At 49.3% G+C, this 12972-nt stretch overlaps 1 protein-coding gene across 1 annotated transcript in view; it reads right to left on the bottom strand.

Moving 5' to 3' along the window:
- KSR1 (kinase suppressor of ras 1) overlaps positions 1 to 12972 on the bottom strand; it is a 168351-nt gene that overhangs the window by 21442 nt on the left and 133937 nt on the right. The window contains exons 10-14 of the mRNA XM_077311439.1: positions 12713 to 12881; positions 10906 to 10947; positions 9491 to 9545; positions 6742 to 6790; positions 1796 to 2178 (exon numbers count right to left, since the gene is read on the bottom strand). Coding sequence (XP_077167554.1) covers positions 1796 to 2178; positions 6742 to 6790; positions 9491 to 9545; positions 10906 to 10947; positions 12713 to 12881 — 698 coding nt within the window. The remainder of the gene's footprint in view (positions 1 to 1795; positions 2179 to 6741; positions 6791 to 9490; positions 9546 to 10905; positions 10948 to 12712; positions 12882 to 12972) is intronic.

Below are 12972 nucleotides of genomic sequence, written 5' to 3'. Positions count from 1 at the left end.
TCCCCGTCCCCCCCCCCACAGTAAAAAACTTCCCAGGCCGCAAGCTTGCAGCCCGGGAAGCTTCTTACTGTGGGAGGGCGGGGAGAGGGAATCAGGGCCGGGCCGCGCATCCCGCGGGCGCGGCCCGATGCCCTGCCGGTCCCCAGCCTCAGAAAGGTTGGGGACCACTGCCTTGGGGTATTTGTGGATTGTAAACTAAACATGAGCAGGCAGTGTGATGCAGCGGTAAAAAAGGCAAATGCCATTTTGTGCTGTATCAACAGGGGCATCACATCAAAATCACAAGATGTCATAGTCCCATTGTAAACGGCACTGGTCAGACCACACCTGGAATACTGTGTGCAGTTCTGGAGGCCTCACTTCAAGAAGGATTGAAAGGGTACAGAGGAGAGTACTTTGGGCTGATCCTGCGTTGAGCAGGGGGTTGGACTAGATGGCCTGTATGGCCCCTTCGAACTCCATGATTCTATGAGAATGATATGGGACCAAGGGACCAAGCCCTATGAAGATAGGTTGAGGGACTTGGGAATGTTCAGCCTGAAGAAAAGGAGGTTGAGAGGGGACATGATCGCCCTCTTTAAGTATTTGAAAGGTTGTCTCTTGGAGGAGGGCAGGATGCTGTTTCCGTTGGCTGCAGAGGAAAGGATGTGCAGTAATGGGTTTAAACTACAAGTACAATATAGGATAGATATCAGGAAAAAAATGTTCACAGTCAGAGTAGTTCAGCAGTGGAATAGGCTGCCTAAGGAGGTGGTGAGCTCCCCCTCACTGGCAGTCTTCAAGCAAAGGTTGGATACACACTTTTCTTGGATGCTTCAGGATGCTCTGGGCTGATCCTGCGTTGAGCAGGGGGTTGGACTAGATGGCCTGTATGGCCCCTTCCAACTCTATGATTCTGTGATTGATCCCTGTTCCATTGTCTGAGTAAGAGTGCATGCACACGAAATGTCACGCCTTGAATAAATCTTTGTTGGTCTTAAAGGTGTGATTTTGTTGTTGTCAGACTACTCTGTGACTCAAGACATCTTTATTGGCCTAACTCAACAACTTTGTGACCGGCCCCAACCTCTGGGCAGCTGCCCTGTGGGTGGCTGCACAACCCACTCACCCGGCTCCCAGTATGCTCCCTCCAAGTTTGCAGAATTCTAGAAGTGCCCCCGGACTCAACAGTGTTGAGCCCCCCCCCCCCGGAGGTCGGGGGTGGGGGTAGAGTTAGAGACCACAGTTCCCTGTGAGTCTTCCCAGGATCTTGGGTTGTTCAGCTGCTTATAAATGACAGTGAATCAAACGGAATTGCCTATTTGGAGGAATGGGAAGTGATTGCTGACAAAAATATTTTTTTACAGGAAAGCAAGGTTGCCAAGATCCTGGGAATCTGCCAGCAAATTCTTCATCTACAGTGCTATAAAAGTAGACATCAAGGAGTAAAGGAAAGGTCTGAGGACATCTTTGCAGCGAGAGGAAAGATGATTTTCTTTTCTGCAGCCATTAGCTTTTAACAGTATAATGCATTTGGCAAAAGACACACGTGAAATGTTTAACAGTTTGTGGAATTTGCCTTTTCTTGGTCCAGGGAATGGAGGAACAACGGACTTTCCCCCCATTTTTCTAAACAATGGAGTATGGTTATGGAGTATCCAGTTTCCACTATTCCAAGAGCTACTGAGATGCAATTTTAAATGGTTGAACATGTTAAGAAATTTCTTAAAAATGAAAAATAGGAAAAGAAGATTCTGGGAAGAATGGACATTAGATACGTACACAAGAATGGACATTAGATAATTAAGGTCCTTACCTAGTAATAATTGCTAGGTGAGGAGGGTTCATACAAGCCCCCATGAAAAGCACCACATTCTCGTGTCTGGTCTGCCTGTAATTCATCACCTCCTTCTTGAAGAGTTTCAGGTGGTCCTGATTGTTCCCGTCAATTTCCAGCAACCGGATGGCCACCTCCCCATGCCACCTCCCCCGGTAAACCTTGCCCCAGCGCCCTTGGCCAATGGGTTCGCCCAGTTCTATCTGCTCAAAGGGAATGTCCCATTCCTGCAGGTAGACGCTCGTTTGGCTGGCCTTGCGGGAGATCATCCCTCGCCAGCGAGTTGGCCCACTCCGCAGGTCATCAATCTCATCATCGTCATCTTCGGCCTCAGATTTGTTTGGCTCTTGGTCTTCTGCTTGCTGGGGAGAGAAAAAGGCAATAAGATGTTGTGACTGATGGAGGAGCAACTCCTGCATTCTGGGTCTCTAACAGCATTTCCCCTTGCCCCACATGCAACCAATCTCTCCCTCTTGGCTACATTTATTTATTGCATTTCTAGCCTGCCTTTCTTCCAATGCAGAACTCAATATGGTGTAGTAGACCATTCCCCAGGAGTTGTCTGGACCCTGACCAGACCTAGGCCAGCTAAGGGGGCCGCATCATGCCCCCCCCCAGATCCTCTGCCATGTCCCTTCCACCTTCACACACCTCTTTGCCCCCTTGTCATTTATGCAATTCTATATGCAAGGAATTTTATTAATGTCATATCTTTCTCACTGAGTCCAACTGCATTGCTAAGTTAGATTCCTTCAAGGATTGCAGAGTAGCTCCCAGAGCTCTCTGCTCCACTAGAGTCAGCTTGGTGTAGTGGCTTTGCAGCAAATTACAGCACTGACTGGCCTGGAACTGATGCAATCACCAACCCATCCTCCCTTTTCTTTCAAAAACTGACTGTAAAGTAGGGAGGGGATCAATATCCCCTCCCAGACCCTGCCCAACTGATCCCTCTGGTTTGGATGTCCCGGAAGTGATGGATGCCCCTTGCTTGGACAGCAGAGCACCTTGAGGTGGTCCCACCTGGACTGTGGATGTACAAACAGGCCTGCTGGTTGGTTTTCATTTGTTTATTTCATTAATTTATTGACATTATTAATAGTCTGTCTTTCTCACAGGGACTGAAGAAGGATTATGCAGAGTGAGTCAAAATACAATGAACAAAATGGATCACTCAATAAAAAATGCAACAGAGAGAGCCATCATGGTGTCGTCATTAAGAGTGGTGGCAACGAATCTGGTAAACTGGGTTTGTCTCCCTCCACATGCGGCCAGCTGCGAGACCTTGGCCTTGCCATAGCCCTGTTATAGCTGTTCTCTCAGAGCTTGCTCAACCCCATCTACCTCACACAGTGTCTGTTGTGGGGAGAGGAAGGGAAGATGGTTGTAAGCTGCTGTGAGTCTCATCTGAGTAGTGAAAAGTGGGGTACAAAACCCAGCTCTTCTTATTTTTGCATAACAACCCTCAAGGAAATCTGAGGCTGTAAATAAATGGTTCCAAATACATATACAGCCCAATAATTTCTTTTCCATAACTTTAATTTTCAAATATGGCAATCAAAACGAGATCCTCAGTATTTCATTCACCCGCTTTCCCTTCTTCTTCAGTGATTCTGTAATATATAATATACTAGAAATGATTACGAGCCTCTTGTGGCGCAGAGTGGTAAGGCAGCCGTCTGAAAGCTTTGCCCATGAGGCTGGGAGTTTGATCCCAGCAGCCGGCTCAAGGTTGACTCAGCCTTCCATCCTTCCGAGGTCGGTAAAATGAGGACCCAGCTTGCTGCTGGGGGGTAAACGGTCATGACTGGGGAAGGCACTGGCAAACCACCCCGTATTGAGTCTGCCATGAAAACTCTAGAGGGCGTCACCCCAAGGGTCAGACATGACTCGGTGCTTGCCTTTACCTTTACCTTTACCTAGAAATTATGCCTGCTGTAAACATAATACATAATACAAAAAACAAAAGCCCCCCCGCTCCCCGGGTCGCAGCCATTCCCAGGCGGGCGGGCAGGACGATCGGTGGCTCTCTGAGCCGGCGATCGCAATGGCCGGCCAGCTGGGAAGGGCTTTCTCCCCCCACCTCCCCGAGCAGTTGCCTTTCCCAGCTGGCCGGGCAGGGCGATCGGCGGCTGTCTGAGCCAGCGATTGGCCTGGCCAGCCAGCTGGGAAGGGCTTTCTCTACCCCCGCTCCCTGGGCAGGTGAGGAGCCTGCTTCAGGGCCAGGGAAGAGTCAGGGCCGGCTCGCTTCCTCCCCGCCCACCTCCCAGCCAAGGCTCACGACCTACCTGCTGTGTTGGCGGGTAGGCGGGTAATGGTGGCCGTGGGCCGAAGGGGGCTGTCGTTGGGGGGTGGGTGGGCGGGTTGGGAGGCGCTTCGTGCCTCCTGATTCGTCAGACCGGGGGCAAGGGACCAATTGCGGGCCGCTTTGCGCCTGCCAGTTGGGCCCTCCATTTGTCAGTCCGGGGGAAAGGGCCAAAGGGCATACTTCCTCATCCCGGACAGGGCCCACCCTAAGGGCCCTTACTCTTTAATCATACCGCTCCCATGGAGCAGTTAAAGATGACTAGCTTCAAAACCCGTTCCTAAGAACGGGCCTAGAAAGGGTCCCCTTGTCTGGCCCCTGGCCAGGCAGCTTAAGGTGGCCTTTGGCAGCAACTCTCAGCCAGATCAAGTAGGGTGGGTAGGGGCTGGGCACCTTGTTAGCAGGGCAAGGACAGAGCTCCCTAACAGTCAGCTAGTCAGCTCCTTAGCAGTCTTTAATGAGCAGTCAGCAGGCCGGGAGGCCCTCGTCAGCAGGCCCAGCCTAGCAGTCCAAGAGGCCTTTGTTAGGAGGCCCTCCACCACGTTCCTTTGCCCAGGGCCTCTCCCCTTACCTGCTGCTGGCTCCAGGCACTGAGGCATCTGAGAGCAAAGAGGCTTGAGTCCAGGGACAGAGGGAGGGAGATGCAGGGGCAGGGCCAATCAGGGCAAAGCTGGCTGCACCCTGATTGGCCCTATTCCACTTGGACAGCCAGACATGTCCCACCCCCCAGGCTGTTTCATAAATATATAGAGGAACAACAATGGATAAGGATAATCTACATAATGACACATTTCAATAACATACTTGTAACATTATGTAAGTATTAAAATGAACAATTTTTTCAACCATACCTCAATCTGGAGAGCTTTTTCCAAAATCAAATGTATAGGATATCACATTGCTATATGCTCATCCATTATGGGTTGTCCTCAGACGTGTCCAAGGAACACTCAATCATGCTTGTATTTAAATATTGAAATATATCATTATTTAGATTGTATATTGCAAAACCAATAGGAGCAATCACTGAAGAAGAAGCACGTCAGACCTCCACCAGGGCCAGAGACTTCTCGGTCCTGGCCCCCCACCTGGTGCAATGAGCCCCCTGAAGAGATCAGGGCCCTTCCTGAACATCCACAATTCTGCAGGGCGTGCAAAAGGGAGCTCCTCGACCAGACATTTGCTTGAGGCCGACCAACTTAAAACAACTCCAGGTCCCCCCCTCCCCCCCTCAGACTGAAATATCAAACCTACCCAGGGATTGCCAATGTTATATTCTGTTAAAATACGGTTCTGGTTGGCATGTCATGATTGTTGTCTGTTATATTGTTAAATGTTCTATGTAAGTGGTCCCCAACCTTTTTTCGGCTGGGGACCGGCAGGGCAACTGCCCCGCCCACGCATGCGCGGCACTTTCGTGCATGCGCACCTGAAGTGCAGCGCGCTTGTTCTTGGTGCCATTCTTGCGGGCGGCCGAGAGCTCCTGCTCGATCTTCTTCTCTAGGAACTCCTGCTTCTTGCTCAGCATCTCCTCCATGTCGCGGAGCCTCTGGATGGCCTCCTGCGGAGAAGGCCCCTTCCCGGTGCCCTTCCCGCCCGGGCCCGTCCCGAACAGCTTGTCCAGCAGCCCTGACATGGCCGGGCCGCACTGGGAGCCGAGTGCGGAGCGGCAGCGGCGGCGGCAGGGCCGAGGCGAGAGGCACAGGACGACGGAGCCTGGAGGCAGGCAAGGCAGCGGCCCCCTCGGGCTGGGCTCCCGGCAAAGGCCCCGTCCCTCCGGTGACCCCTCCCGGACACCCCGATTCCCTCTCCCCCCCCTCCCGCAGTAAGAAGCTTCCCGGGCCGCAAGCTTGCGGCCTGGGAGGTTTTTTACTGCGGGGGGGGGGCGGGGGGGACCGCGGCCCGGCGCCATGGCCTTCCGGGCCGCGGACCGCAGGTTGGGGACCACTGTTCTATGTAACTGTTCTACAACGTTTTATGTAAACCACCCAGAGCCACATGGAAGGGCGGTATAAAAATCTAAATAAATAAAAAACAAATAAATAAATAATAAAATAAAATAAATAAGAAGGGAAAGTGGGTGAATGAAATATCAAGGAAATGAAATACCCATTTTGATTGGCAAAGTTATTTGAAAACTAAAGTTTTCGAAAATAAATTATTGGGACTATATATGGATTTGGAACCATTTATTCACAGCATCAGATTCCCCTGAGTTTCTGTGCTGATTTCATGTGAGGCATCTATGGTTCATTGTTGCTTGGCAGGCAGACCAGTCCAAGCATGACTGGCTCAGGGTTACCCGAGGAACTTCACAGCTTAGTGAGGATCGGTGCCCCCTTATAGCACTTTAACCACTGTGCTACCCTGGAGCTTTTAAGAGACCCCCCCCCCCAATACATATGGCTACTCTCCTCCAGCCACATTCCCTTGTTCTGGATTCAGCTGGATCTGTGGCCATCCTCTTATTCCCACTTTTATCCCCTCCCACATTCTAGACTAGCCAAAGGCTGTGAAGGGGGAGGTACTTAGTTGCTTTTTTGCTTATATTACCTTTCAAGGTGCCACATTCAGAAACAAGAAAAACTTACCCTAATTAGGACAAATCGAACAGAAAACTCACCTCTGTGTCATGTTCTTCAACTCCATCGATCTCTGGATGTTCATCAACTCTGCTTGATAAAGAGGGGAGTCGTGAGACACCATTGCAAGCATGCTATGACGAGTTATGCCTCGGTTACTTACAGTATTGTCTCTACTGCTGCCCCCATCAAGGGTACTGGCTTAGTGCCTGTGACTTCTTCAGGTGGAAAACTGAACTACTGAGGAAGATGGAATCTTATCAGGTTCAACTGCCTACAGTTTTTTTGGGCAGAGGGGTGCCCTGGGACGTATGGGTGTATGTGACCATACATAAATGGCTCAGTCCATCTGCCTCCTCCACTCCTCAGAGAATCCTACAGTTGGAAGGGACCTCCAGGGTCCTCTAGTCCAACCCCTGCACAAGGCAGGAACTCCTGGCACCAATTCCCAGACACAGAGTCTGTTTTTCCAGGCAGAGTCTGCTCTATATTCACCCAGGGTCAAAAGCATAATGGATTAAAATCTGGAGTGGGATTTATTCTACAGCAACTCTCCCCTGAGAGACGCTTAGTTGGTTCTGCCCTCTCTGAGGTTTAGATGAACCCACCCATCTTTGGCAGCATTTAATTTTCAGTATTGGGTGCATTAGAGCCTCTTGTGGCGCAGAATGGTAAGGCAGCCGCCTGAAAGCTTTGCCCATGAGGTTGGGAGTTCGATCCCAGCAGCCGGCTCAAGGTTGACTCAGCCTTCCACCCTTCCGAGGTCGGTAAAATGAGTACCCAGCTTGCTGCTGGGGGGTAAACGGTAATGACTGGGGAAGGCACTGGCAAACCACCCCGTATTGAGTCTGCCATGAAAACGCTGGAGGGCGTCACCCCAAGGGTCAGACATGACTCGGTGCTTGCACAGGGGATACCTTTACCTTTACCTTTATTGGGTGCATTATTTTTACACTTGATTCCCACAGCTTTGGAAATGTTTTGTTTCTTGAATCATTTTTAGGGTATATGGGAGTCTACATGTTGCTTTAAAATATAATAATAAATAATAATAAATAATGTTAGTTTTAACCTGCCATTCCAGTGTTGCTCAAGGTGCGTAACTACATTATAAAACCCCAGACCAGGAGTCATCAACTCCCGGTCCGCAGCCCGGTATCGTGCCGTGAAGGCCATGGTACCGGGCTGCCGGCAGCCGCACCTGCCTCCCCCCACACACAGCAAGAAGGAAGGGAAAAGGCAGGCGCGGCCACCGGCGCCGCAAATGCGCATGCGCACAGTTGCCGTTGCACCCCCTGGTGGCGAAAACACGCATGTGGGTTAGCGCCACCTGGTGGCAAAAACGTACATGCATTGCAACTGCGCGCGCGCATGCGCGTGCAGCTGCCGCTCATGTGTGCGGCACCCGGGCTGTCGGCTCTCCCCTTACCCCTGGAGGCGGTCCCTGACCTCAGAAAGGTTGGGGACCGCTGCTCCAGACAATTAATTAAAAACATAATTAAACTAACTAAATGCCCCCAACTGAAATTTCCAGATAGGGGTCTTGGTATCAGCCTTCCATCTCTCTGAGTGGTGGGGGCCAGCAGTAACTGGGGGCTGTTATTTTGGGCCTGGCCATACGTCGGGTGGAACAGGTTTGGCTGCAGGCCCTGAGAAAGTGAGGAAGGTCCCAACGGGCCCTGATCTCCCTCAGGAGCAGATCCCACCAGGCCAGGGCCAGGGTCGAAAAGGTCTCCTTGGAGCCGGGGATCCTTGGTCTGAAGATCTTCATGCTCTTGGGGGGAATATATTTTTGTTTACCATTTCCTGGTTTAAGAGCCATTCGGACAAAAAGTAGGTAAGAAATGTTGAAATAAAACCAAACCAAACAAATGCAGAGAACTTCTGCAAGGAAATGTGCTTAGTATATTACATTCAAGATGTTCACCAGTTGACACTCGCAATTGAGGCAAGTGAGTGGACTTAGAAGCAACTGCGCATTCTACGTGAACCATCCTGAGCTTAGGGGAGGGCGGCATACAAATAAAATGAATAAATGAAATAAAATAGATAAACTTGACTGGCTTTGAAGAAAAAATAAAACAGAAGGGGGCAAACTGCCCTACAGGTAAGTGCACAAGCTGAGCTGCCAGACTAAATCGTGCATTTTCTAGAATATTCTATAAAGACAGTTGGCTCTAGCTCCTGCTTTGGGGCTTTTTCTCCCCAGAGCTCACAGATTTCACTGAGAGATGGAGTTGCGTAGTAGTTCTGGGAGATCCGAGTTTGAGTTCTTTTCCCACAGTGAGAGCTTGTGGGGCAGCCTTGGACCTGCTCTTAGGGGGGTTGTGAGGATAAAATAGAGGTGAGAGGAGGATAATGATGTGGTCATCAGGGGGAAAGGTGGAGTATAAAAATACAGATAGACAGATCTAGTATGTATGAATGTATTTAATTACTTACTTATATTACATGCTGCCTCTCCAGGGACCCGCTCAGGGTGGATTGCATTTGCATGCTGCCTTTCCTCTGGAGTGCGGATTTGAACCCGGGTCGCCGAGATTCTAGTACAGTTCTCTGCCCAACCCTGGGTCTCCTGTTCTGCCTCAGTCTTAAACGGCATGGGCTCTGCACCAGCTAGCCACAACCCAGTTTCTCTGACTCCCAGGCTACCACCAGAATGTTGCAGGAATCCAAGAATTGTGGCCAACAGTCTTGATAATGCCTCAAAGTCATAATTTTGATTTAGCTTTTCTTTTGCAATTCTGTCATAAGAACCAGGGGCATTACTGGAAATAAACACAAACTTACTTAGCATTTTCTGCTGTTTCAGGCGGCTGTGTGACTTGTGAGGGATGGGGGGTTTCTATGGAAAAAGACGGAAGAGATTGACATTTGAATGCTTCCCTACAGCTATGAGGGGTTTTTCCCCTTGGATAATCCCAGTAACATTTTTTTAGTACAAGGGGTACAATGAAGCATGTAATTCCTGACCCTAAAACACCCCAGTACCACGAATCTCGTTCTGCATTCTGAACTCAGAGATCACCTCTTTGAGGAATGGAAAATTTGTGCCAAGATGACTTTGGCCTGTTTTTCTCCTTAATGAGTCATTTGAATTTAGGATGAATACAGACATGTGTAATTCCAGTGTGCACAAATGTAACTAAAGAAATAATCCATTGTTTTTTTCAGCAGTGGACGTACCACAGCCTCTTTCAATACCTCCGGGAATTCCCCTGTTGTGAGAGATAGGTTGATTCTCTCCCAGAGATAATTATCCTTATCTCAGCTGTTTTTAGAAGCCACAATGGGCAGGGGTCCAGTGGGCATGTGGTTGGCCTTGCTGTTGCTAGCATCCTGTCCACTTCAGTCAGCGTGAGTCATCTGAAGTTACTCGGAGTTTCTTCCAAAGAGGGCCAAGGGGCCTCTAGTTCACCTTCTGTATCTAAGGTTGGAGGGAGGTTGTGGCGGTCGAGATTTTATCCGCAAAATGACTCGCAAATGCCTCACAGCTGATGTCCAATTGGCTACTGTTTTGTTGCCCTTCAACCAGGGCAGTGAGCGATCGAACTACCTTAAACAATTGAGCCGGGCGTGAGTCTGCAGATGCGATGGTAGCCGATTAAAAATTGCGTTTTACTGACTTCACCGCCATCTCACAGGCCTTCATCTGCATTCTATAAGATGTTCTCGAGGCTTCATCACGAGTCTTCCTCCAAACTCGCTCTAGCCGTCTCAGTTCCCGTTTCTTGCTGCGAAGCTCCTCGGTGTACCAGGGGGCCCGCTTGAGACGGGGGCAGAGAGGGCGTCGGGGAGCTCTCTCATCAATGGCAGTCAGCAGTCTGTCATGCCAGTTGCTGACCAGGCCATTGTCGGGAGGCATTGGGTCCCGCAGAGCATTCAGGAATCCACTTGGATGCATAAGTCTCCGCGGGCGAGCTAAAATCTGCTCGACGTCCAACTGGGGAGGGGGCAGCAGCCTTAGCCGAGGCTTCAGGGCATGGTGGTCTGATCACTTTTGTCCATTTCATGGGTTTTGCAGCTGTATTTGATGCCAGGTAAGCACAATAGATATTGAATTAACACTGTATAAGAAGCAAAAGGAAGGTGTGATTTGTTCATACAGACAGAAGCATAGTTTTGTGCAACATGCAGAAAAAGTTCAGTTTTGTTGAGATTGTGTGTATCAGCAGAAGTAGCACCTGCATGTAAGAAGAACTCACCTGGGAAGATAAACTGTTGTCTATGCTGAATGTAGTAGGCAGCTTTTAAAAAAACAGAAATAAGAGAATAGCAAAAAAATAAAATAACGAGATTAACATGTGAGGAGATTATGGCAGCCCTTGCCCCTATAAATCAAGCAAATTAATTCCAAACCATTGTTAGTAAATTATTATCAAGCAACCCAGAAGCAGCTGGATGCATAAGTACATGCATATGTAGAAGGCTCCAGCCAGATCAGAAAATACATTTGATGTCTTCATAGGAAGAAAAGCAGAAAAGAAACTGTCTTTGCATCAGCCCAATAAACCTCACCCTGCTCCCCATGAACCTGCACCACTTCTCCGGTTCTTTGCGCTATAACTGGGCTGCTCCAAACGCCAGCAGTCAAACAGGCTCTCTCTACCCATCATGCCACCTCTGCGTCTCTCCCTCCAACACTGTCCTCAAAACCCACTTAGTTGAAAGTGATACATGCAATTTTTTCAATTAAACTAAAAACATCTGATATCAAGTCCAGCTATGCATGTGCATCCCTGCTCACACTATTTTCCAGGGATTGGTCATTACTTTCAGGTGCCTGTCTGGCCTTCACTTTTAGCTTCTGGAGTATGTTTTGTCAAAAAAAAAATGTTCACATGTGTCAGGATAGTTCTTCTTAAGTGAGATCTGGATTCCAGGCCAGCCATGATCTTGTTTGGAGAATATGAAGGTATAGATATGAAGGTATAGATCATATACGGGGTGAATGTGGTTTGGTGCATTAACATTCCTGTTTTCAGACACACCATGGAGTTGGTTACACAGCATGGAAGTTGGAGGAGTACCCGAAGGGCGGTGAGTCTCAAACAGCGAGGTCGGCCTACAAAATTGTGTTGCAAGTCTCTATTAGAAGGATTGCAAGTCCAGGAAGGAGGCTAAGTGAGATGGGAAAGGAGCTCTGGTGGCAAATTGGGTTTGCTTTGGTGTGCAAAACAGTCATGCCTATTGCTCCAAAATGCTACAGCATCATGGAATCCTAAAGTTGGAAGGCCCCATACTGAAGCCATCTAGTCCAATCCTCTGCTCAATGCAGGATCAGCCTCCAGCATCCAGGAGAAGGATCTGTCCAGCTGCCACTTGGAGACTGCCAGGGAGGGGGAGCTCCCCACCTCCTTAGGCAGCCTATCCCACTGATGAACTAGACTCATGGACTCCTAGAGTGGGAAGGGGCCATCGTGTCCATCCCCTGCTCAATGCAGGATCAGTCTCAAGTATCAAAGTATCCAGCTGTCCAGCCGCTGCTTGAAGACTGACAAGGAGGTGCAGCTCACTATCTACGCTAAATCTGAAAAAATACAAGTGTGATCAGTATGAATCTCCTGCATTTTAGTTAGGGACATGGGAAAGTAGAATGGAGTTAGCTTCCAAGTGGGTCCCCCAAAACAGGATTAATTTAGTAGTGGGTCCCACTTCAGAGAGTTTGAGAAACATTGGTTTAAGGTGCTGCTCTACATGAATTTGATGTGTCCTTCACCCTTTTGTAAGATCTATTGTGAGATCTACTCTTTAACGCCTTTGAATCTTCCTTGTTCCTGACTAATGGTGTCCTTCCAGCCTCCCTCCCACCACTCCTGGTACATCAGCATTCTCGGACTATAAATGAAAATCACACCAACTCCCCAGCAATCCCTTGCAACAAGGAGACTACAGAAAAAAGGCAAACATTAAATACGGAGATCCCCTGCAAATGTCTTCCTGCCCGTTTCTCCATCAGCAAGCAAGACCTCTTCCTCAGGTGTGCCTCCAAGCTTCCCCACAGCCAATTACCTGGGAAGTGGAACCGGCTATCCCGTTGCCCCATGGGAGATGGGTTTGGGGGTGGCGTTGCACTAGGAGGGTTGGAAGACTGAAAGGGAGCTGGAGAAGACGGCGTGGAGGAGGTGGTGGACGATGGGTTGCTGCTGGAATCAAGGTGGTTCATTGCTGGTGGATGGTCCTAAAATACATCAAAGGGAGGCAAAATGTGATCTCTTAATAAACCAGCATAATGACCAACATGGTGGCCAGTGTCATCAGTTATATTGGCC

This window comes from Paroedura picta, chromosome 15 (genome assembly GCF_049243985.1).
Source record: "Paroedura picta isolate Pp20150507F chromosome 15, Ppicta_v3.0, whole genome shotgun sequence".
Lineage (NCBI taxonomy): Eukaryota > Metazoa > Chordata > Lepidosauria > Squamata > Gekkonidae > Paroedura > Paroedura picta.
Note: the sequence above shows the minus strand (reverse complement) of the source record. Positions and strands in the feature narration are given on the sequence as shown.